The following is a 27,675-nucleotide window of genomic DNA, read 5'->3' as shown; positions in this document are numbered from 1 at the left end:
TGTGTGTCTGTACATACATCAAGGTGCCGCACAGTGAGATTGAACCCAGATCCATGTAGTTGGGAAGCAAACTTCTTTCCACACAACCACGCCCGATTTTCTTTTTTTTTTTCTTTTTCAAAAATTCACTATGGGTATAATTTTAATTGATTAAAATTTAACTTCTCTTAATCACTCCTGACTATCCTTATTTACTGTGGGAAGATCAAAGATGATTTGCTGCAACTTGCATTATAAAATATCATTAGAATAGAGTTGTATGTAGTTTCTGAAGAGGTACTTCAACTAGGATAAGGTTAGCAGTGCTTCCAACAGTTAATTCTTTTTTTTTTATCAAGTGTAAACTACACATCATTTAGATAGGAGAATGATGTGTGGTTTACTCTTGTGAGATGATTTGATCAAGTGTAATACTGCAAGATAATGAAACAATCAGTGGTTATTTGGTGTCAATACCACAGCATACTAGCAGTGTTGGTGGTGATGGGGTGTGAACCATTAACTTTCTAATTGGCAAGTCAGTTCACTTTCAACTTATAATGAAACAGTAGAAGTGAAGGTAACCAGTGGTGGTCTTTGTTGCCAAACAGAAAATACAAATAAATTAAGTCTTCAAACATTTACAGAATGAAATAAGTTGGGGTTTTTTTTTTTTGAAAGAGGAAGAAATCTGACCTCTCTATAGGCATGTGTGTAATAAATATGATAATTTAGCATTGGTAGTAATGTCATAATTCTACTCTTCTACATGCTAAAATTAACTTATTCTGCATGGTGAACACTTTTAACATAGTCAATGATAATTTTTCTTTATTCAATCTTTTTTGGTTAAACTTAGGGGTTTCTCCTATTTACAGTCATGTAATACTGCCCTCAGAATGCATCAAAGAAGAATCATCAAACCCTAACCAGAATAACAAATGAATAATATCAATGTTAAAATACTTTAAAATTAGTGTAGCTACATACTGGACCAGCTAGCTATGTTATCAAAAATTTATTTTAAGTATTTTATGAATATCAATTTCTCTGTAAGTACATTTAAAAGCCAATCATCGGTTCATTGCACTTTTGACAGCAAGAAAGTGTCTACACAACTCAGGTGTTCAAAAAATATTGGGGTTTCTTGATGATCTTTTATCTTCTATCTTTTACTTGTTTCAGTCATTAAACTGTAGCCATGCTGGGGCACCACCATGAAGAATTTTTAGTTGAATGAATCATTACCAGTGCTTTTTCTTTTTAAAGCCAGATACTTATTCTATCATTCTCTTATACTGAACCACTAAGTTACAGGGACATAAACAAACCAACACTGATTGTCAAGCAGTGGAGGACAAACACACACACACATACATATATATATACATACAGAGTAAGATTGAAACTGGGAAAGTGAACTTCCAAACCATATTGCCATGCTTGCATTTATGGTATTCATAGGTATCATAAGATACTACCCTTGTAAGTAAAAAATAATGCGTATTGTTTAACAACCGATGTCTCCATCAGGATACTAGGCAGGCTGCAATCTTACCAAAGGTCAGCAGGAGAAAGTTGAATATGCAATGAATACTATTATCATTATTATTATAAAAGACATGCTAAAAATGGCACCTCGATATCTCTTGGAGTTATAGCAACAATCAATCAATATGGAATATATATAATTTGCCTGATTAATAAACTCTGTGTCAGTAACAACCAACAAACTCTGCTCCAGACTACTCAGACATAATAATAAAAAACAAAACTTGCCAGCAACAAGTCCATTTATTGATAAAGGTAATCTTGTTTCTGGCTGGTGTAAACATTCTAGCGTATAGGATTTCACATTGTACAGTAAAACAATATCAGTCACCATAGAAACTTCATGGTAGAGAGAGAGGAAAAGAGAGAGAACGAATGGTAGATTTTGATCTGAAGGGTTCAAAAAGTGAACTGAAGGATTGTTATTCATCAATTATTCTACGTAGCCTGTGATCCAAACTAGGGTCCAGGATATAATAGCAAAGCTGAGCAAGACAACTGGAGGTTCTGATCTTACTTAAGCTGAATACTGAAGTTTTCTTCCCCAGACTGATAGGAAAACTTGAAGTCAGTACTGCAATCTGATGAAATATCTTATAGTTGTAGAGAGTTTCCACTCCTTACCATGGAGCCTATTTACTGTAAGATGTATTTACAAGTGCTAGACATGGCACCTATTTGGTACTGAAATGTTAGAATGCATGTAATTTTTACCAATGGGTTATACAGTGTTCTAAAGTATACATTTAAAAGATGTGTACTTTGAAATGTATACACAGAGAGTAACTTAACTTTTTCAGACAAAATCCAGCAATAGCAGAGTTAGTGGCAACAATAGAGTACAAGGTTTAATGGGATATCTTTTGAGTATTAAATTTGTGAACAGCTATTTCTTATTTCATATCCTTCTAATTGAAATAATTGCTTGAAACTATACTGAGAGAGGGGTTGATTTAATTGAATTTAAAGTTGGCCTTGTTTGTGTCTAGTCATGAGGACAAAAAATACAATTCAGTACTTAGTTCATGGCCACTCGTTTCTAAGTTCAAATGTTGTCAGGATCAACATTGATTCCCATCTTACAAATGAATTTATGCTAATCTCTACATAAACTTACCCTGCATATGATCAACAGATGTATATTATTAATAATAGTTAAAGACATGCTAAATGTAAACAATACTTGAGTGATTAATAGGATTAATACAGTCACTACCATTATGGCTAAGGTTGCCATACAGCAGATTAAATTGATATTGGTCTTCAAACTATTTTCATTTCTTCACTGCATAATTCTAATTAAAATTTCAGAGTTGTCACCCCTTTGTCTTGCTTCACTGGATTTAACTAACATTGTAACAGTAATTTTAACAAGATTTTTTAAATTTTTTTACTTCATAAAGTATGTAATCACCCATTATCTTTGTAGTTATGTTAAGAGTAAGCAACTTGTATACTTACTAGTAATGGTAATACAATTGTCCAATTTTGGAAGCAATTTCACCTATTTGCCATCGTTTCAATCCATATTTGGTATCGAGGACTTGTCTGAAAAGAAACAAACAAATAACAATATAATGTAAGTATTTATTCCATATACAAGTATACAAAACAAGCCAATTATGCATGCACTTTTTAGCAATGGGTCATTCAGCAGTCCAAAGAATACATTTAAAAGGTGTGTGTTGTGTTCTTTAGCTCCAGATCAACTTTGATCCAAGTCTGCTAGATCAAGGCTGACCACAAGACGGCTGAAGTAGGGCTAGCCAATACGTAGAAGTAACTCTTACATTACAAAGATTAACCTTCCTATTAATCAATGACTAATTTACAATATGTGAATATTTCTGTCTGAAATAGGAGTTTCAGGATTTCTACCTTCATTCCCTTGTTGTCAGCACTAAAAAGGTTTTGGCCATAATCCACCAGTAGTCCTCTTGGACAAAGCTGACAGACAATGGGAAGTGTACTGGGATTAGTTTGGGTTAATAGTGAGCTTTAAGAGTCTAATATAAGGGAATTGTTGTTGAAGAATTAGTGTGGAAAATGACAATGATGATGGCTGTAATGATAATTGCAATGGTGGTGATGATTGTAATGGTGGCACTGTACTGGTGGTGCTGACAGTAAAGGATGATGGTCAACGGATAATGATGATGATGATGATGATGAAGAGGAAGAGGTGGTGTGGATTGGTGGTAGTGGTGATAATGATAGCAATGGCGATGATAATTGTATTTCATCAAATAGAAAGTTGGAAGTCTTCAAGTGACACTTTAGGAAATGTTTTAATGTGGATCTTTGTTGATTCTGATAAGAAACGAGAAAAAAAGAATTTTACATTGGTAGAATTTTGAAAAACAGTGGAAATGTCATTGTGATACAGGTGTATATGTATGTAACATATGTACTACTATAAGGTTAGGCGAGTGTGTGTATATATGTGAACTATATGAATAAAAGATGCATGTGTGTATGATAACCGCAGGAATAATAGGTGCATTCATGTATGTGCGTGGTGTGTGTGTGTGCATGTGTGTGTGTGAAATATACAAAGACACTTATATGTAAGTATATATAGACATATTTACAAGTATACACATACACACATACAAATTCACACACATTTAAGTAAATATATACACATATGCAAATAGACACACAGATATACAAATATGTGTACACACATACAAACCTATATTTATTTGTGTGCGTACACACTTGCATATGTGTGTGTTTTTATATATGTGCATGTATTTGCATATGTATATGTATAATTATAAATCTGTATATTTTTGCATATGTCTGTGAGTACAAAAGAGAGAGATAAAAGAGTTAAGAGGTAGATGGTACAACAATTGGTAAAAAGATAATAATAAATACAAGAACATGAAATTGGTATAATAAGACAAGCAAAGAAAAATAGAAATAACTCCAAAATACAAAATCCTCAAACAGTCGGTAAAAAATGGTAAACAACAACAATAATGACAACAACTAGTAAACCATTAAAAAAATAAATAGGAGAAAGCCATTTCCTAAAAATACATTGCATGAAAAAAAAGACAAATCACCATTGAAAAATCATTGTAGTAGATAGAGCTGTGTGTGATGTGAGGATCTGAAGTATTAGTTTCTTACTGAGATCTACTGAAGTGGAGAGAAGAATATTTATCTTTTGAGATAGCTCCCCTCCCCTCCTCTGACTTTGTACATAGAAATCCACGAATTCTACATCAGAAGTGACACAGACCTCTCCTTCTCTCATACACATGCACATACATACATACATACATACATACATACATACATACATACATACATATTAAATACTCTGCTAGCTATATATATATATATATATATATATATATATATATATATCTTAATATATAAAGCTGAAGTTGTGTGTCTGTGTGAAGCCTTTTTAAAAGTTTATAGAAATCCACATTTTCCAATTTTTCGTTAAAATTTTTACATCAATGGAATTTTCTCGATCTGAACTTTCCAGTGCAGTGATTAGATTTTTAAAATTCCGTTTACTTTGTGTGATTTAAGGGAGATTTGGCTGTTGTTTCTAGCAACTTTTATATTTCTTCCCTTCTACCTGGGACAGCGTTCTTACACACGCGCTCAACAGAGAGAGAAAGTGATACATACAACGTCATAGATTAAACTTTCTTCTCAGTATTCTTTACCTATTTTTCATAACATTGATACGTAAAAACACACACGACCACACATACGTAATCTGTGACAACATACACATTGCTCCCGTTCTCTATCTCCCCCTCTTCCTCTTTTCCTCTCTCGCTCTCGCAAACGTATACACGTGCAAGTAAACACAATCATTCACGTTCGTCAATGTGGCATAACTTTCAGAAAAATGAATATTTTTTAATGAAATTTTCTATGCATATATTATTTATTATGTAGATTCCGAATATACAAAAAATTTCAGTGATAGTGTTTTGGGAGGAGGGTGGGGGACAATTTTCGGAAATTTCACTTAAATTCCTCTTAACTTCCATGAAAATGAATATTTTTTCGTGAAATTTTCTACAAATATACCTTGATGTATGTACACTTCGAGCATGTAGGAATTTTGAAGGAAACAACTGCAGGTTATTTTTGAGAAGTGTTCCCCACTCGGTGGTGTTTCGGAGCAAGTCATCCATATTTGTTTAATTTTTCTCTATTATGTGCGTAAGTGCATCCATAGATTTCTAATGAAGTAATAGGCAGTGAAGAGAAGCCATCATAAGAAAACTTTTAACTACCTCTAACCCTTTCTCCCCCTCTCCCTACCTCTTGCTCTCTCAAACGCATACACATGCAAGTACACAATCATTCAGTAAAATATAACTCATGTTCGTCGATATTTTGTAAATATACCACGATTTTCACTAGGGTGTTAGGGTCAGGGTTAGGGTTTAGGGTTTAGGGTTACGGTTAGGGTTAGGATTAGTGTTACGGTTTTAGGGTCAGGGTTAGGGTTTTAGGGTTAGGGTTTAGGGTTAATGTTAGGGTTAGTGTTAGGATTAGGGTTTGGTAATCGTGCGGGTGTTAATCTGAAAAATTACAGATATGTGAAAAGTACCGACCCTGCCATCTATTATAACTTTTGTTGTTCTGTTTAATATATACATAGATTATGCCTCCAAAGAAGAGAGCTTGCTGGGGAAAGGAAGCAACCGGTTTAAAATGACATTTCAGAAGCTACTTTGAACATAATGCAAAATGGTGCATCAACATCTGCCCAATCTGATAGAATTCTGGCAAAACTGTGTACCAACAGATCGCCAGCAATTGCTTCATCAGAAATTGCCATCCTAGCTCCTGCGAAAAGGGATTACCCTGCAATGTATAATCAGGGCAGCGCAAAAAGTTGTTTTCACAAGCATTTCTATAGCCAATTAGACGGATGAAATTTACATACGCTTAATAATGTTACCCTATTAATTTCATCGTCTTTTGAATTATGAACATATTTACATCATAAGGGTTTTTTCGTTGTAAGGCTTTCTTTTTTAGTTGGTTTTCACCTAGCAAGACTTATCGCAGATGGCGTAATAAGTCACACCCAGACAAGGTCGGGTTATAATGCTAGTGATAATATAAAAATATGAAAAATAAAAAAGATATTATATGGTTAATTATTCTGTATTGGGATCAAGTTATGACTAATATTATTAAGGAGACACTTAAAATAGTAAAAATGGCTTTTAAAAAGGACAATAGTTATTCAAATATAGTTTCCAATAAAACCATAAGACTGGCACTGAAGTAATTTTACATTTAGTAAAATGAAGTATTGAACCCCTAACTCCTGAATCAAATAACCACACAATTTTATTTCTAAAGCACTTGAATAGACTATATAAATAATTTTTTTTAAAAATAAATAAAAAATAAAAAATAATGCAATAATTTAAATAAAATAAATATATGAATTTTACTTGTTTCAGTCATTTGACTGCACTCATGCTGGAGCACCGCCTTTAGTCGAGCAAATTGACCCCAAGACTTATTAATTGTAAGCCTAGTACTTATTCTATCAGTCTCATTTGCCGAACTGCTAAGTTACAGGGACGTAAACACACCAGCATTGATTGTCAAGTGACATTGGGGGGGACAAACACAGACACACAAACATATACACACACATACATATATATGATGGGCTTCTTTCAGTTTCTGTCTGAACTCAAGACCATATACCTGCAAAGCAGAAAGGCAAAGTTGACCTCAGCAGGATTTGATCTGAGTGCAGACCTTGAGACATTCTATACGAGACATTCTAAGAATTCTACCAATTTGTTACCTTACTGTCATTCAAAAACTAATGACACACCAGATAATGTAGACCTAAATGTATCATGTTTGGAGAAAAAAAAAAGAAAGATGGACAGAAAGAAATGGGTAATCACTTCTTAAATATCTTCCATCATACATCAGCTTGATCAGACCTAGCCTGGGGTTAATCAGCATCAATACACATATACCCAATTATTACTACCAGTACAAATTATATAACATTATGAATACACAATCACACAAACTGCAGCCACTACACATACCTAGATATAATCACCAGTGAATATATGTGGTGATATATTATATAATATAATATACATATTCTATTTACATATATTATATAATAATGTAATAGATATTATATAATAGTATATATATATATTATATATATTATATAATATATCCAGATAAACTACCACCACCACATATACACATCTATTACCATAGCCACCACCTATTATATAAAATGATAAATACACTATCACATTAACTACTACTACAATTACATCTCCTCAGCTATTACCACTAGTATATATCATATAATGTCATGTAAGTTAACAAGGGAACCTCTACATAATCTAACAGAGCTTGTTTTCACATCACTTCACAATTACTCATCCTTATTTACACTGATGGTAATGTATTTCATATATGAGTGTTCTGTAGTTAATCTGTATGTGTGTGTAGGTAAATATATGATCCATGGATTGCAGCCATGCTAGGGCACCACCTACTTAGTCTGGAACTAATTTTCTTAACTGAATGGTTAAGAATGCCTTTGGTGTAAAGAAACACAAAATACTTTTACTTGTCACAGTGATTTACACACACACACACACACACACACACACACACACACACACGTGTGTGTGTATGCCCAATAGGTCCTTGCACAGTCTGTCACCAAAATTTCACTCACAAGGCATTGGTCAACTCAAGGCTAATACCTTAGGCATTTGCCATAGGTGCTGCATATCGCTTCAAAGCAAATATCTTAATCATGCAGGTGCATGTGTGTGAGTGTGTGCATGCATGTGTGTGTACATGTGTATGTGGGTGTCATATAAATTAATACAAATCAATAGGAATTCATGAAAATGAAGGGATTTCCATAGATGTGTGGAGAAGGATTACATATGATACTTGGATGATGCAGTTGGAAGGGAAGCTTGGAGGTGAGGTGTGCAACAAAATGGGACAGCTGAGAATGACAACATGCCAATAGATGAAGACTATAAAGCGGTGAAGGAGGGTAGTAGTCAGTATGTTGTAAGGAACAGTAGAAGTAAATAGAGGATAAAGCAGTGCTGATGAGCCAGAGAGCAGGAGTTATGTTACAGTTACACTTTATGTATGCGTATTTGTCCATGTGTATGTGTGTGTGCATGTACATGTCTAGTGTGTGAGTTGTTTTATATATATATACATATATAATTTTGCATATGCTTGCCATACTGGCATGGATTAGACAGGTTGTTGTCGCAGTCTGAGTTAGTTCCTATTTGGATATTTGGAGTTACTGCCTTCCTAACAGTTGAAGGATCACATCTTATTTGCAGAACAAATGGCATGCTCAGCCATGCATTTCAGTCATGACTGCAATGGCATTGCAACAGAGAATGGCCAATGACACTTGCTACATCAGCCACTCCACTTCATAGGGCTCATTTCTCAGATTGGCCACCCTTATCCTGATTTTGCAGAGGTAATCAGTAATATGGGGTTCAATAACACCTGAGGAACCAACAGCAGCCAGCACAAACTGATAGTAGTTGGTCAGGTCCCTGTGTTCATTTTTCTCTCTTCTGCATTACAGGCAGTGATATCTGGGTTTCCATCAGCCAATTCCAATACTGTATTAGAAGTTGTGGGTAAGATGCTACATTGTTTAAAAAGGGGGTCTAAAAAGGGAGATGAAAATGAAAGGTAGGGCTGGAAATGTGGGACGGTAGGGGATACAAACAATTTTGTTTAAATATCTAAGAAATACATGTCACAAAATCTGAGAATAAAATGTTAATTGGTGACAGAATTACATTACATATTCAAACATGTACACACATACATACATGTGTGAAAGCAGATATGCTCACAGAGCATTCTGTAAAGCATATTACATGCTCACACGCACAGATTAACAAACACACACAATATATACATCATACAAGCACTCACAATACATTTACAGCACACAAACTCATGCATATACTATACAGTCACAATGAACAAACAATACATACACCATATATTCACTGTACACAAATACACACATACATACATTGACACACCATACAGTCAATGTATACAAATATACACATACAGCACACACACACACACCCTACATACATACAGACACAAAAAATGTTCTCATTTTGAAGTTTGTACTTCAATAAAATCACATCTTGTAAGAGAGATTAGTATTGAATTACAAAACAGTAATTATTTTTCTTAATGGTAACTTTGAGGGAATGAAGAAATCAAAGGAACTAGTGTCAAATCTCTGTCTGGGAGTTGTGTAGAATGGTGTTTAGTTCTTTAGAAATTACTGTGAAAGAGGAGAGGGAGGAGTGGACAAGGGAGAGGGATAGATGAGAGGGTGGATAAAGATTGATACATAATGAAGTGGATATATATATATATATATATATATGAATAGCTATATCGATAGATAGATAAATGGACAGGTAGACAGGACAGTATATAGATAAGTAATATGGTTAGAAAGATAAGTAGAGAGAGATGGGTAAGTAGAGATAGGTAGATAGGCAGCTGGACACTTAGATATGCTGGTTTGTAAGGAAATAGAGCAGAGCAAGCTACTTGTGGTCACACATCCACAAAACAAACCTATCTTTGTAGATCTTCTTTCAAAAGACTGAGACATATTTAAAGATGAGAAGAGGAGGGGAGGAAATATCAACAGCCAAGAAATCTCCTATTATCACATCCTGAGATTATTGGCAGAGGTGAGACATGGAATATCCTTCCATCATATACACATATGCACACACGTGCGCACGCACGTACACATGCACAAACTTTACTAGTCAAGGAGAGCTGGGAACACAGGTAGAGAGAGAGAGAGGTGAGAGTTGGTGGGGCTGCTGTATGATGATCTGTCCTGGTTTGCAAGAGAATTTTTAGCATAATTCTTTTACTACTTTCAGGCTGGGGTTCCAAGAGATTTTAGTTGGTCATATCAACTCTAGTACTTATTTTATCGATATCTATTTATCAAATGGCTAGCTTTCTGATTTAACAATAATAATCTGGGTTAATAATAACAGTTCTGATACCAACCTCCCCTGTACCATCATCATCATAACCAGCTCACTCTAATATGTTCCCTTCTCTATCACTCCTCCACACACACACACATATCCAACCTGACTCAAGTACTCACTCATACTCACACATTACAGTGACTCTCAACTGCTGTCTACCAGCCACAGCTATGCAGTGTCTACTTCTACCAATCTTCTATTGATTGATTCTGATGTCTTTCTTAATAAATCCGCTATTGTATTGATTGCTTAAAGGAAGAAGCTTCTCTGTAGACATTCTATCAATCAGCTGTGTAGTATCTTAAGCAATGTGCCACAAATAGAAGAGAACTGTGTGTGAATGCACGTGCTTGTGTGCGTGTGCATGTGGATTTCTTTTTGTTGTTGTTGCACTGCACAAACAACGGTGAAGGAGGACTTCCATTCCAAGTTCCTTCCCATCTTCATGGTGTTGGCTGAAAAAAATAGAATTTCTTCACTTTTTATTCCTGACTCTGTTTTAATCTGTTTTATGTTTGTTTTCTTCTACTTCTTAAATATTCAGATATCTCTGACCTACAGTGGTTTAATTGCTGTGTGGCAGGGGGGGGGGGGACGTAGGATTGTGCACAGAGATATGGCTGCATAAACTCTCTCACACAACACATACATGCAAAAACATACACACACACGTATGTATAAAAATCTCTCACACTCTCTCCATATATATATATATATATATATATATATATATATATATATATATACACATACATATATACATACATACATACACACACATACTTTATCATCATCGTCATCATCATTTTACTTCACATTTCCATGTGTACATTAAATGGATGGGTACCTTCCAGCACAGTGTTTCATCACTTGTCACAGTCCTGTTATCTCCTTTGTGAGGTTCAGCCTCTTGAGATCAGCCTTACACCTTTTCTTCCCATGTTTTGCTTGGTCTTCTTTAGATTCATTCCACTTGGATCACACTGCACTTCTATACCAGTTTGCCTACCTCCATATGCATCAGTAGATCTGTACCAGCTCCATCTTCTCTCAGGCATACTACATCTGATTTCTTTTCTACTCAGTTTTTCTCAGTTCATTTGTGCTCCATCGTTCATACAAATTACATTACACAACCAGTAGTGCATACTTATTTTATTTCTTTCCAACCTATGTAGTTGGCAAAAACATTAGCTTCACAACCATGTCATTTCAAGTTTAAGCTAACAATTCTGTACTAAGTAATTGTCTTCAACCATAGCATCTGGCTAACCAAGTGCCTTGTGAGTGAAATTAGGTAGACAGAATCTATGTGCAAGACGATGGTATACATACACACACAACATCATCATCTTAACTCCATTTTCCATGTTGGCATGAGATGGATGATTTGACAAAATCCAGCAAAATGCAAGGTTGTATCAAGCTCCAAAATCAAATTTGGTGTTGTTTCTGTGGTTTGATGCTCTTCCTAACGCTAACCACTTAACTGTGTGTACTGGGTGAAGTTGCCAACTAACTTGCAAGGCAGGAAAAGAGCAGGTGGAAGTCCTTTTGACTAAGTGGTGGTGGGTAGTTTTTGAGATGGTGGAGTGGCTTTATGTCAGGTGTTGAAAGACTAAAGTATAATAAAGGGATATGTGCAAATGTCATGCTACAAAGAAGATACATGGTTACCCTGTATTACATAAGTGTGGGTGAGAGCAGTTGAGAAGAAGATAAAGATGGTAGTGATGGGGAGTGAGAGCAAGCCCTAGAGATACAAGAAGATGAGCATAAGACTGTAGATTGGGAGGGAGAAAGGAGGTTAGTTTCATAAAAGTGTAAGGGGGGTGTAATATATAGAGATTGGCAGGGTTGATGGTGAATGTGGTGAGTGACGAATAAGGATGCAATTGATGGGAAATACTAGTAGGGAGAGGGTGTAAGGTGAGAAGAGTGGAAATGGTTCAGGAATAATAGATCAGGAAGTAGAGGGGGTGATGTGCAAGGTGTAGGAGCAGAAAGGAGAGAGAGACATGGAGGTACATATAGTGAGAGTGAGAGAGGGTGTGATGGCAGGTATGAGAGGGCATGGTGAATGATAACAGATGTGTATAGATGCATGTGCATATCTTTTGCTGATTGACAAAGGAAGCAAACATCAGTGAAAAGCCAGTACTCTTCAAACAAATTCCTTTGCACCAAGTTACAGACACTCCTTTGTCACTGTTGCTATCAGAAATGCATTGAACCAGTGATTGGTCTGTTGGAAAACTATCACAAACTGTGATATAAAAACAAGTGGGGAGAGACAAGAAGAGAGATGGCTGGAAGTAAAAATCATTAGATGATAGGGACAGATGGTATATCGTTGGGAGCACATTATTAGAAACAGTGAAACAGTAACAGACTAGCAACAGTTAATTCAGTGTTAGCCCTCTCAGAGCAATGTTGAACTCCATGAAACCTCAAAAATTTATGTGTCTAGGTTTCCAATTGATTCAGGTATTTGTTCTAATATAGGCTTAATCAAGTTTACATTATTTACATTATAGAACTGTATTAATCAAGTTTATTGCTAATTAATTTCTGCTGTAAGCTGTTGTCACACCTATATTCTTTCTGGTATTACCTCTCTATTATTAACAGGAGTCACCACATTTTATATATATATATATATATATATATATATATATATATATCATCATTGTTTTAACATCTACTTTTTTTCCATGCTTGCATGGGTTGAACAGAATTTGTTGTAACAAATTTTCTATGGTTGGATGCCCTTCTTGTCACCAACCCTTGTGGGGAAATATTAACTTGCTTTGTGGATTTGAGCAAAGCATTCAATACCGTTAATCGAAATGCTCTGTGGTTAATTCTAAAGAAAATAGGTTGCCCAGAAAAATTTGTAAACATGATCAGGGCTTTGCATCAAGATATGAAAGCTAGAGTTAACTTTGGTGGTAGGCCCTCTGAATTCAATGATTTTACTCAGATTTGGTGTACAGGAAGTACCTGTGCAGATGAATAATTTTCAGTGGGTGTAGCTTGCACTGCACTACCCACACCTATTGGTCCAGGAAGACTTTCACCAGTGTGACATGAAAATTAACAAAACCAGGAACTTCCAAGGCCTCAGGTTTTACTTCGAAGATTTCCTTCTCCTAGGTGTATGTGTCTATATATATATACATATATATATATATATATATATATATATATATATATATATATATATATATATATAAAGGCGGTATTCCAGCATAGCTGCAGTCAAATGACTGAAAGAATAAAAGAATATACATACATGTGTGTGTGTGTGTGTGTGTATCTATATGAAAACACAAAGGTAGAGCTGTTCAACTAACTTCTCTATGGTCTTCCTACACCTGTTTGTAAGTGGGGTGAGAGGTGAACATGTATAACAATATTCACTAGATGTAAGGTGTCATAGTCTCATGTTACACAACCAAATTATTTATTTCCTTGCACTCTGTTGCTTTAACTAATAATATATATATATATATATATATATATATATATATATATATATATATAGCTGGGAAAGGAGATCTATCTACTCTTATCTGTATAAAACTGATTTATTTATACACATACACGCACACACACACACACACCACAAGCAGACGCTAACACATACAGGATTATATCAGTGATCATCTTTATCAAACACAAAATATTACATGAGTAAATAATTAAAATTATCTTAGAGATCTTCAGAATTTATTTCTCAGTTACATAACTGCTAAAGAATTTTATCTATTGTTGTTGTTGTTGAATTAAATAGTACATATTTAAAGATTAAAAAAAAAAAAAAAGAAAAAAAGAGATTCAAATCTAACACTTCTGACAGCATTCATAGCATCACTGCTTTTAACCTTCTCTTAAATTTCCAAACAATATTACTCATTTATTGTCATTTTTGCTGGGTTATTTTTTTTTTTAATCTTTTCCTCAGAATTTTTCAACACTTTTACAAGCTTTGAATTATTAAATAGTTAAAGTAAAAAAAAAAAAACGAATAAATAAATAAAAACTCTTGTAACAAATAAGATACTTTTTGCAGTGATGTAGCAATGAAGTATGTAGTAGTAGTAGTAGTAGTAGTAGTAGTAGTAGTAGTAGTAGTGCACACCCACCCCAGACTGTTTCTTCATTGGTATCTGATAAAAAGCAAAATGTAATAAAATAATAAAAATTAAGGCTAAAATTCTCTATTTTATTTTGTTTTGTTTTATCATTGTATTTAGTAATCTAATGGAAGGATTTTATTTAATGACTTTCAGAAAAATGCATCCAACAAGAATATTTTCTGACAGTTTGATAGAAAGAAATTTTTTTGAAAAATAAATAAACAAATAAAACTCGTCAACCGAGCTTAATTATTTCAGTCAAAATAAAACGTCAGTTAACATTGACAGAGAATCACAGTTCCTGAATGTGGTAAATCATATTCTAAACAAATGGCACAGCAGTGCCTACCAAATAATGGGCAAATGTATATGTATATATATATATGGCATTAGGAACAGCATCCAGCTGCATGAACCATGCCAAATCAAACTGGAACTTGGTGCAGTTCTCTGGCTTACCAGCTCCAGTCAACCTGTTTAACCCATGCCAGCATGGCTATAGTAGAAGACACTTGTCAAAGCATAGAATAAACAACCCACATCAATTGTTCTGTCAAAACACTGTATCCTTCAGAAAATCAATGCTTCCCAAAATTCACCAACAGTACTCCTGACATGCCCATTATACTCTCTCCTCTTCATGGCTCTCTAATTGTTTAGTTTTCTATCTTGTGTCTTATCCTGTGTATTATGCATGTACTTTTGGCTATCATTAGTCTTTATTTTACTTGACTTATTACTGACTTCCATCCCTCTTTTTAAAAAAGTTGTAGTGCACTGGAACACTATATACAATAAACACATTATTACATTTGGAGGAGTGCAGAGAGACTCTTTATTTATTTAGTTTGGATGATATTCAAAATCTAACAGCAAACAGGGCAGATCACCACCACCACCATGAAACTCCCAAAAGAATATGGTCTTTTGAGAGTGGGCATATGGCTTGTGAATGTATGGAATATGGGATTATAGTTAGCGTTCTCCTGCAACCAGGTCAGCTCAATCTCCCCTTCCCCACCGTACAACCTGTTCCCTAAAAAATAAAGGCTTTTTGTAATATTTTTCTTTACTTACTAACTTACGCTGTAATGGTAATTTGTAACTTACAAGCAAAGAATACAGTCAATTATATCATCCCTAAGTACATAACTGGTATTTATTTATTTATTTATGTGTTTCAGCCAAGTGGCTGCGGTCATGCTGGTGCACCACTATCCCTGTATATGACTAATATAGTCAATTATATCTACCATTTGCAGTCATAACTGGTATTGTTACTTATATTTACCATCTTCAAGTACATGATTGGTATAGTCAATTATACTAACTCTCAGAAACATGAAAGGTAAAATCAATTGTGTAAATATAATTAATAAGCTAAATTTCAACCAAAATGAAAATTATAATTGACTAGAAAGTATATGTGTGGCAGGTGGATATGTGAGCAGGAATGCATGTGTGTTAGAGTGTATGCATGCAAGTGTTTGCATGTGCAAAAGTGCACATGTGTGAGGGTGTATGAATGAGCATGTGTTCAAATGCAAGAGCACCAGATGTAGAATATCAAAAGTAAGATCTCTGCTAGGTACATGTAGTATCAAAGTACAATAACTTCTGAGTAAGTGTATCTTGTAATATGTAGTACATTAAGGGTAAGTTAGCTTGCAAAAACACATTCCTCATCAATCCTTGCTTATTTGTCGTAAAATGTAGCTGCTTCCTAAGCAGGTGAGAGATAAAAAAAAAAATCATAAAATTCCTTCTGGTCATGTCATCAGCATATCGTAACTAAAATTTCTCAGACAATCTATTACTTACCTCAGACATCCCAGGTGAACTAAGACAATGTAGAATAAACCACTGTGAATCAACATTAGTGGTAATATTTGAACTCAGGTGATAGATTGGCAAAATAGTTTCAGCTTTGGGCAAAATGCTTTGCTGTGTTTTAGCTATGTTCCTTTACATTCTGCATTCCAATTCTGCCTTTCATCTTTCTATGGTTGCAAATATCAAATACCAGTCAAGTATTGGGGATCAATTTAATCAACTATACCCTCCATTCAAATTTGCAAGTATTAGAAATATAAATAGTTGGTAGGACACTACAAGCTAATGAATACACATCAATTATAAAGGCCTTAACTTAAACTCTAGCTCTCACTGCAGATAGAACTGCAACATACCACACCTAGTTTTCAAATTCTATAAATTTACAGAATTTGAAAACTAGGTGTCTCAACCACGGACACAACAAAGTATTAGAAAGGAACAAGAAATCCATTTCCAATATTGGCAGTAAGAAAAAAAAAAAAAGGAAGCTTAGATAGCCATAAACTTAAATATAAATATAGAGGTGCATCAGCAGAACCAGCAGAGGTGACAGACAAGATACCTTGTGATATTTATTTGAGTAGTTTTATATCCAGAGTTCAAATTACACAAGGTCAACTTCGCCTTTCATCCTTCCAGGGTCAATAACATAAGTAACAATTGAGTATAGTGAGGAGAAGGGGAAATCAATCTAATCAACTCTACTCATTCCCTCGTGTCTATATCAGAAATCAATATAGAACCAGTCTCACTGATATTAACATAGGGAGAAAATTAATTAGATCACAGTTATTTTATCATGAACTTGTCGCTAGATTCATTGTTGTGGAATACTGTGAAAACTAAACTTATTGGGAAAAAAAATAGGTCTTGCCAATATTCTCTAGTGAAAATCTAACTGGCTTGTGTAGAACTGGATTGAGGATTCTATAATAAATTATTATTGCTTGCTTTCTTTTCATCAGTGCCAATAGAAATATATAACTGGTGTTTGAAGTGATAATATTCAGAATTAATTATACCATCGGTTTCTAAATCATATGTTAGATATAACCGTCTATAAAAAAAAGTACAATTGAGCAGTAGACATTGGTAGGACACGAAACTAGCTAACAGTATTATTCAATCTAGCTTTACTACATTCTGAGCTCGAACTCCAGTAGAATTGACTTTACTCTCTACTTATCTGCATCTCTTGATGTTGGTAGAATACGTACCAGTAATACTTCAACTGAAATTCAATTAAATTAATTACAGAATTTCTCTATGAAATTGACTGTTCTACCTAATTAAGTGACAGAATCTAGTTTTAAACCTTTGATGAGGCACTATGAATGTAAAAGTATGGTACTGCTGCTTGACCACTGACTAAAAGGTGAAACTTTGTTGTAACAGGCTGATTTTGAACAGCTGACCAATCTTTTATCTTCCACTTATTTCAGTCATTAGACTGCAGCCATGCTGGGGCACCACCTAAAAGAATTTTTTTTAGTTGAATGAACTGACACTATTATTCACATTATTTCTCTACTTGACTAAGTTTGTTACATATATATATAAATACATACATACATATATATCTATATCTATATATATATATATATATATATATATATATATATATTAGCAATATACACATACACACACACACATGCACGTATACAGTTGATTCCATTTAATTGTATAAATTGGTTAATTGCATAACTTTTAAAAACACTAAAGCATTTAAAATCAAATCTATGTAAAATTGACTGTTTAATTGCACATGCAAAATAAAGTCAATTTTGGTTACTTGCATAAGGTTTTCTTTTCTTTTTTTTTTCTTCTTTTCAGATTTTGCATAAAGAATTGGCACAATGTGACATAAAATTAAATAATTGATTTTATATCAATAAAGTGATTCTGAAAGTTTCTGTTTTTGTGATGAGTTTAACCCTACTGTTACCATATTTCTGTTGAAAATACACTACCTTTGTTTCAATTAATTTTGAAAATAATCAAGAATTTAGTAAAATAACTTTGTCATTAAGCTGGTGTTTGGAACAGAAATTAACACGAAATTTTAATGGAAAGTTTTAATTAGGAAGTTTGTATCACAGAAACAGAGGCAGTCTCAGATAGGCTGATATCAAAAGGGTTAAATGACAGCAATTGTTTAACAAAGAACTAATATCAAAAGAGTCAAATGTGTTTTAAGTTATTCCTACCATTTTTCAATGACTATTAAAGCTCAGGTTCTGCAATAATTATCTTGCTTTTTTTTTTTTTTTTTGTATAATTTTCTTCATTTAATAAATCTTCATTGTGGATAAAATTTGAAAAAGATAGTTTTTGATAAAATACAGAATAAACATTATTTTGGTGTTTTCATTATCAACTACATTAGACTGTGATTGACTGTGATTAATGTTAACCCACTTGTCCCCAGTCATTAACCCATTTATCCATAGTTGCTTTGTTAACTCCCTTATGCCCAATTATTGAGTAATTCTAAGTATATGAAAGTCATTGTCTGGAATACATGTGTCTGGCAAAGATAACTGAAGAATACTACAAGGAATTGAAAAGACCGTTTTATGGGACAAGTTAAATGTTTGCTATACAATTTACTATACAGATGCATATTAATTTTAAAAAAATATAACTTGGACTTGCTGCAACATCAGAAAATTATGTGTACAGAGTTATTGCCTTATAGAATAATAAGTAAAATGATGTGACAGTTGATGCTAAGATATATGAATCTGTTTTAGCTGAGATAAATTAAGAATATCAAAGAGAATTGGAAAATATGAAAAGGGTCAAGTCAACAAATGTCATGGACATACATCAATAAAATAGTTAGCATGGACAGGATGGAGTATAAGTAAATTATCATATGGACAAATTGTCCTCTAAGTGAAAAAAGAAACTAAAAAAAAGCCATTTTATATTTGTTTTATTGTATAATCTATATGTGTGTAGCATAACCATAATAACTTATGAATAGAAGTATTGTAATTTATCACTTATAATGTGAACTTAATAGCCAGGATAATTTCATAAGAGTTTCAATTAGTGATGCTATGCAATTAAATAAATTCATTAGTATATAGATATGCATATATTTATGCATATTATTCAATTCTTTGGTTTTGCTCAATCAATTTGATCCCAGTCCCAACTTAATCTGTAGCTCTCTCTTTGCTGAACTTATAAGTATTGAAGACATAAACAAATCCACACATAGACACACACACACACATGGAACAGGCCTCTGTACAGTTTCTGACAACTAAATTCACTCACAAGGCATTGCTCAACCCCAGCTTATAGTAGAAGACATATTTTCAATGCCCCACACACTGGGGTGCAGGCATAGCTCAGTGGTTAAGAGTTCACTTCCCAAATGTGGATTCAGGTTCAATTCCAGACTGCAGCACATTGAGCAAAGATATTCTACTGCAGCTCTGGCCAACACTTTGTGAGAGAATTTGGCAGACAGAATCTGTAGCAAACCAGATACACATACACACATATATGTATAATAAACAAACATATGCATATACACACATGCATACATGTAGATGCACACACAAGTACACCCACATGCATGAGCATGCACGTATATGCATGCACACATACATGCATATACACATGCATCCGTGCACACATATGCGAGCATGCACACGCACATACGCATACGCACACGCACATACGCACACACACACACACACACACACACACATGTACACATGTATTTGTTAGAAGCTGACAATTAACACTACTCAGGGTTTCTTGCCATGTACAACACTTCAGGCAACATGAACAAAAGAACTCAGTTGCAGATTCACAGAATAAAGATTCACAGATTCACAGAATAAATGGCATGGAATTATTTAATTTTTCATTGGTTGGTTTTGGTCAAGTTTATAAAGAGCCTTGTAATGTAGGACTGGTTGCCAGTTGATGTAGTGGGAGGAGGAGGAGGTCTGTAGAAATGATCAATACCTGTCTGCCACTTGTAGAGTACTAGGAAGAGATTGTTATGAGAAAGCAGAATTGTGGTAGACAGGTAAACAGTGTAATACTGTGATGCAGCTGCTGGTGGTGTCTTTAGTCAATGATCTGTGAGGATGAGGTAACCCCATCACCACCACCAATCCTTCTGTCTATAATTGAAACTTTTTTTTCAGGGGATACTGAACAAATTCATCCAGAAAGAATTTCATCTGTAGACTATTACTGTTTTCCATTGGAGGGAAGGGAGGGTCATGTTTTAAATTAACACTATTAATAATGATTATTGTGAGAAACATTAACTAGCATTTAATGTTGTTTTTAGTAAGGTGGGAGGGTCAATGTTGAAGCTAACACTATTAAAGAATCAACTGAAAACTAATTCCATTTTCTTTGTATATGCAGTTATTTAACTACTCCAGACTAATTATCATTTCATTCTGTGTTGTCGTTATCTCTTGAAATACATTGAAACAATGCAATTTGATAAAACTGAAGAGTTAATTTCTATATCAATGAAAGCTGTCATTTAAGATATCTCGTGTTTATTGATCTGGAAAGCTGAGAGAACAGTTACTCTGAAGCTGCTGCAATAACTGACGACATTATTATTTCTATTATTATTATTGTTATTGTTATCAAAAAGTCAACAAAATCAGACAATCTCTCATTGAGATGTAATGATATCATACATTAAATTGAAGTCAATTTGTCATGTCAGCAATGAGATACAGCAGCACTATGGTTAACAATCATTAATGGTGGCACAAGAGATATATATATATAATATATATTTGCATGTGTGTGTGTGAGTATTGATTTCTTCAGTAGGCATATTTAGATTTAGTGAGGGGAACAATCAATTACATCAATCCTCTTCCCCAGTAGTTGACTGGTACTTTATTTTAACAACTCTGAATGGATGAAGACACAAAGTCAACCTTTGTGTATGAAAAAGCAAAAAAGGATATAACTAAATACTGTAAAACATTTTGTCAGATGTTTTAGCAACTCTGCAACTCTACCACCCTTTCTATATGAAGAATGCTTTATATATTTATACATACATACATATAAATGATACGTATTTAGCACCATTTACTAAAATATTTCATGAATGTAATAGTCCTACAATTTACATCTGGTTAAGTTCTATAACAACCTTTGCGTGGGACGCTATATGACAGAATTCCACTCAGTTTCCTTCTAACAAGTTCCACACAAAAGGCATTGGTCAACTCCAGGCTATTGTAGAGCACATTTGTACAAAGTGTCACATCATGATGTCAAACTTGGAACCACATACTTCTGAATTGAACTTCTTAACCAGAGATACATAGATATGTAAAGTCAAAACCATGAAGGACCAAGTGATTAATAGGACCAAATAACCAGCTGAGAGCACAGGGAGTTACTCTCTTGTCAGACACACAGCTGTGTCTATGGTCAAGACACTTTCAAATACCCCAGTCCACCAAGTTGTACCACATAAGACAACTTGCTGCTCTAAGCAGCAGCAGCAGTTCCATTGTAAAATAGAAATGTGGTTTAATGAGTCTGCAGTACTAAGTTCGACCCAACTGTTGTAGGTCTGATGAACTCATGCACACAGTTACACACATGTTGCTACATATGCACAACATACTTGTACACATATTTAATTGACTGATGCATACAGAATTGAGGGGTTTGCTTTTTGTTCTTCAGATTTAAACAAAATAACTGACTGCAGATTTGATTTCCTGTACCATGAGGTAATAGACCAATGCCTTATCCATTCAGCCATTTCATCTTAAACAAACAAATAGACACAAACATACCAGTATAGTTTAGAAGTTTGTTTGTTTTTAATTGGTCACTACAAGCACTTTGCCAAATGACTATAAGAACACAAAATGTGCTCAATGTTATTGGAAATTTCAACATCAATGGTGATGTAGACAAATTATATTTTCCATGCAAAGAGACAGGCTGCGCCTTAAATCTATTTTAATATTGTACAAGACCTGGGGTGTAACATCTTCAGAAGAGAAAAAAAGCTCAATAACTCTCCAAAATTCGTGAACACAAACATCATCAAGATAGCAAATGAACTTGAGGAGAGACGAAATAAAAAGCTGATGCAGATCTCTATCTCTCTCTCTCTCTCTCTCAAAGAACAACAAAATCAAAAATAGACCAGTTAACTGAATAACAGACCCTAGAATGAATAAACTACATTAAAGGCCTAGCATGAAGTACTAACAAATTTATAAGACCTGACCTTGAAAGTTATTTCCATGCAATGCAAATGAAAGAAATCTCCACAAATACCTTCTACACTAAAGACATATGTTATCAGCTGGCAACAAATGTAGACTCTGCAAAACCAGAACTGAAGACATTAACTACATAGTTGTCAACTCTGAAAGAATGACTCCCACAGTGCCTTCCTGTAAAGCATTCTGTAGTAGACAGAGCAATCTAGAATAGAGTGAGTAAGGAAATTGAAAATAATGATAAATATCATAAAACTGAAGATCAAAAGAATATCAGTGGAACCTAAGAATAGAAGCAGCAAACCAAACCAAATTAAAACACAACTGGCCTGATGTTGGTATTTGGAACCAGAAAATGAAAACACAATCTAGTGTGGAAGTCAGTTGCTCACAAGATGCCAAGATGGTATGGAAAATACAAAAGAAAGAAAATCATCTATGGGCTGTTGATGAAAAGTATGCATACATATATACACACACACACATATACATACATATAAATATGCACATGTATGTGTGTGTGTGTATATGCATATGTGAATATATATATACACATATATATATATATATATATATATATATATATATATATATACACACACATACAAATGTATATGCATCTATGTATCCATATATACATATATACATATGTACAAATACATATGATGCATAAAACAGATTGAATATTCTTTCAATCATATCTTAATAATTAACAAACTATTTTCAACTCAATCATTGTGAATTGAATAATGTATAAACACACGCACCCATCTACATCTTCATATACACACATGTCTATCATACAATATAATTTGTATAGGAACATATGAAACATATGTTTTATACAATGGAATATCGTTTTTTGAAAAAAATATTTAAATATGCAAGCAATTGAAAATATTTATCAGAGCTAAAAGCACGATAATTTCTATGAGGCATAGAAAAAAAGATTAAAAGAAACTGGCAGCAAACTAACTCTAAAGCTGCACATGGCAACAAAGAAGAATGCAGAAACTATGTTTCTGAAAGCTGTAAAGATTGAATTAAGAATAGAAGGAATTAACAAAGGATATCGCAGAAATTTGAATACGAGAGAAGTAAGGTTAATAGGTGTAGGTGTTTATCAAGCAGCTAAGCACTTCACATCATAATCATCTAGTGAGGGTGCTTCTTTGTACTGTACACCCTCGACTGACCTACTCTGAATGTCTTCACTAAATCTTCCTCAACATCTGTAAGTTGTAAAGACCAGATGACCAATCAGTCCATCTCACGGCTTCAGAGATTAACCAATTACAACAGACTTGATTGAACTGACTCAACAATATACATCTGGTTGGCTACACTTGACAGATAACTTGGCTCATTATATTAATTTGGAAGATATGTTTAAAATAAATGTATAAAATGTCTAATTAATTTTATTCTATTTGTATATTTAATGAACAATAGCATCAATTGGTTTTTGCAATGGAACAATCATTTACATATCCAGTGGAGTGTCTGCACAACTAGTGCAGAATAAATACTACAAAGTATTTTCATTTGATGCACTTGTTTCTCAGTGAAAGATATTAACATCAGTGAAGAAATTGCTAACGTATGCACATACACACATGCGCGTGCATGCACACACACACACGCACGCACGCGCACACTCATTTGAGTTCAGCATGGTTTCCATCTACCAAATTAACCACACAAAATATTGGTTAACCTGAGGTTATGCACATGGTCCCAGAATGAATTTAATTCAGAAACTTTTATTTCCAAACTAATGTTCTTATTCATTAGGTCACTTGCACCCATGGCTACTTTAGCCATGGGTTGATCAATACATATCAATGGAATTTGGTGAATGAAAACTGTACAGAAGTCCATTTTGTGTTAATGCACATACATGTGTGTATATGTGTGTGTGTGTGTGAATTTGTATGTATCTGTGGACATTGGTGTAAATGGTGCATTGAGTTGTGTCCCTTTATATCAAAAGTTTAACTTAGAAATTCAGTAAATAGAGACTGGTGCAATCACTAGAGTGAAATAAATACTGAGGTTGATATGATCGACTAACATCTTTGAAGGTGGCAACTTCAGCAACTTGGCCAAGTTCAATGACTGAAACCAGTAAATAAATAATATGCAAATTAGGGTAAATTTTGAAACAAATTGTCAAATGTCAAAAAAAAATAGAGTAGACAAAAAGAAAATATTTAGAAATAAAAGAAAGCAAAAAAAAAATGACTGTTCACACTAAGACTACTGCATGGGAAAGGAGAATATATATATATATTGGTGGTGAAAAGCTGATAATAGAACTAACATTAAACAGATTTGTATTGAGAGAAAATATTAGTGAGATAAGTTTTACAATAATGTAGTGAAAAAGAAAGATCAATAATTGTGTGTTAAGGGCTGTAGTTGGAAGAAGTACTGTTACATACTTGAAAACAATTTGAAATAAAACACAGAAAATGCTATCTATGCTTAATAAAAATGTTTCTCGAGAAATTACCAATAAATGTTTAGATAAAATGTTATCATCTCATTATTGGATTATTGCCGAATGCAAACCATTTATTTCTTACATCATTGTAAATGTCTGTTAATGTGTGTGTATGATTTTGAGAGAAAGAGGGGGGGGGAGAGAGAGAAAGAGAAATTGATAGTTGGATATGCAATGTATATATGTGTATATGTATGGTATATACATATATACGCACACATATACATACACTCACGCACATGAATGTTTGTGTGTGTGTGGTGTGTATGTACATATATACACGTTACAAGTAAATGTATGAAGATGTGTACACATGTATGTGTGTTTGTGTATGGATATGTATATATATATATATATATATATATATAAATATATATATATATATATATATATATATATAGACAGACAGACACACAGATAGATATCATCATTGTCTGAATTGGTTCTTATTTGGAATGCCTTCTGTCTTAGATGGGACAAAAGGTCACATCTTACTCATATGTTTCCATTTTGGTGTCAATGGCTGGATGCTCTTCCTGAAGCCATCCACTTTATGAGGTGGACTGGGTGCATTTCCCTGCTAGGAAGCAGAATTGCCTGGCCCATTCCTAGAACAAAATACATTGGGAAAGTAACACTCCTACTCCGTTGTATCATCTCTGAGACAAACCAGTAGTTATCAGAGTGCATTTAATTTTAATAGTACAAAAGTTTGTATATGTTGGATTATTTCCTTACATTTCAGAAGACATGTCTATAAAATACCAAACTTTTACTTTCTTTTTAAGTTTTTAAATTTTATTTGCACTTTAGTAGGTATTATTTACTTGGGTTTTAATTTTGATATATGGTCTTTGATGGAGAGGGTATGTTTTCATTTAACAGCCAGCAATAAATATCTAACATTGCTCCCAGAAGTATGTATGTATGTATTTATATAAACTTTCTCTATCTCTCTCTCTCTCTCTCACACACACACACAAAATTAGATATATAGAAAATACTAACAATCTAAGCAACACCATTAGAAAAAGAAATATATCATGGTATAATCCTCCAGAAAACTTAACCATTATAAAACCAATATCACAAAACTTTTTCACTGTGCTATCAAAACACATTCACTCAAAACAAAAACGTTTTTACTAAAAAACACAATGTACTCTTAGAGTCCTGTCGTACTTTCTCCACATAAATCTATCAAACCTATTAGAAGTTAAATATTTCAATGAAATGCAGTTAGTTTAATGTAAAAATCATGAATGAAATTTGTGGATATGATATAATAATCATTGGTATCCATTATGAATGTGATTTTTATCTGTTGTCATGTCACTTTAACCTACTCAGGTAGATTGAATATAGGTAAATTGATATCATGTAGGTGTTTTCACATATATTTACAAGATATCGATTCCTGGGCATTGATTTCCTGTCTACAAGTTGAATTTGTACTCCAGTTCATCTCTGTAACTTGGAAACTGCACAGCTCTCATTACAGAAAGCCTTCTCAGATAAGCCTTCATCTCCATTCAAAGGTTTTGTAAGGCTCAAGAAATGAACATTATTTACTCTTATTATAATAATCTTGCTCCCATCATAGACTCACCAGTATGCATTTAAAATATATCAGCAAATTGATGTTTTTTTTTAATCCTTATCACTCACTAATTAAAACATCAATGCAATATCAACTTCCTGACAACTCCACTTCAGCTCAGAATCGATAAATCTCAGATAGCTGAGGTGTACAGATGATACTGAAATATCACATTATTTTCTCCAAGAACCGGACTCTCTTTCTCTAATTAAATCATAATATATGAGCAATGATAAATAAATCATTAATAAATAACATCATTGGATTCTAACTCACTACTTGTAGTATTAACTGCTACTATGCTTGAAAATCAAGGGAGGAAAAGTTCAGAGAAATTCACTTCATGAAATACAAAAATACAAAAACATGGTGCAAACAGGAAGTTCCCTGAGGCTAAACTTTATTTCTTGAACAGAAGAGTGTTTAATTCTAGTTTTCAACCCCAAACAACAATACTATTTGAATTGCAGCCATGTACAGTTGTGTATCTGTTGACAGTTGTGATTACTGACAGTGTAGGAGTTTAGACTCAAAATATCCTATTCTCCAACACCTTAATTTCCCACAAACACTACTGTCCTCAACTATTCTTCAACTTAATAAATCCTATCATTATGTCCACCATACAACCAAAAACTTTAGTCATCATCAGCTGCTTCAGATGACTTTCAGTGTCACCTGGATGCAGAAAGTGACCAATGAACCA

General features: G+C 33.8%; 1 protein-coding gene across 3 annotated transcripts in view; it reads right to left on the bottom strand.

The window, feature by feature from the left end:
• Positions 1–27,675, bottom strand: part of LOC106874603 (protein SCAI) — a 207,198-nt gene that overhangs the window by 82,922 nt on the left and 96,601 nt on the right. For all 3 annotated transcript variants that reach the window (XM_014922428.3, XM_014922502.3, XM_014922578.3), the window contains exon 3: positions 2,992–3,078. In XM_014922428.3, coding sequence (XP_014777914.1) covers positions 2,992–3,078 — 87 coding nt within the window. The remainder of the gene's footprint in view (positions 1–2,991; positions 3,079–27,675) is intronic.

The sequence above is a fragment of the Octopus bimaculoides genome, chromosome 21 (assembly GCF_046866305.1).
Source record: "Octopus bimaculoides isolate indiv1 chromosome 21, ASM4686630v1, whole genome shotgun sequence".
NCBI lineage: Eukaryota > Metazoa > Mollusca > Cephalopoda > Octopoda > Octopodidae > Octopus > Octopus bimaculoides.
Note: the sequence above shows the minus strand (reverse complement) of the source record. Positions and strands in the feature narration are given on the sequence as shown.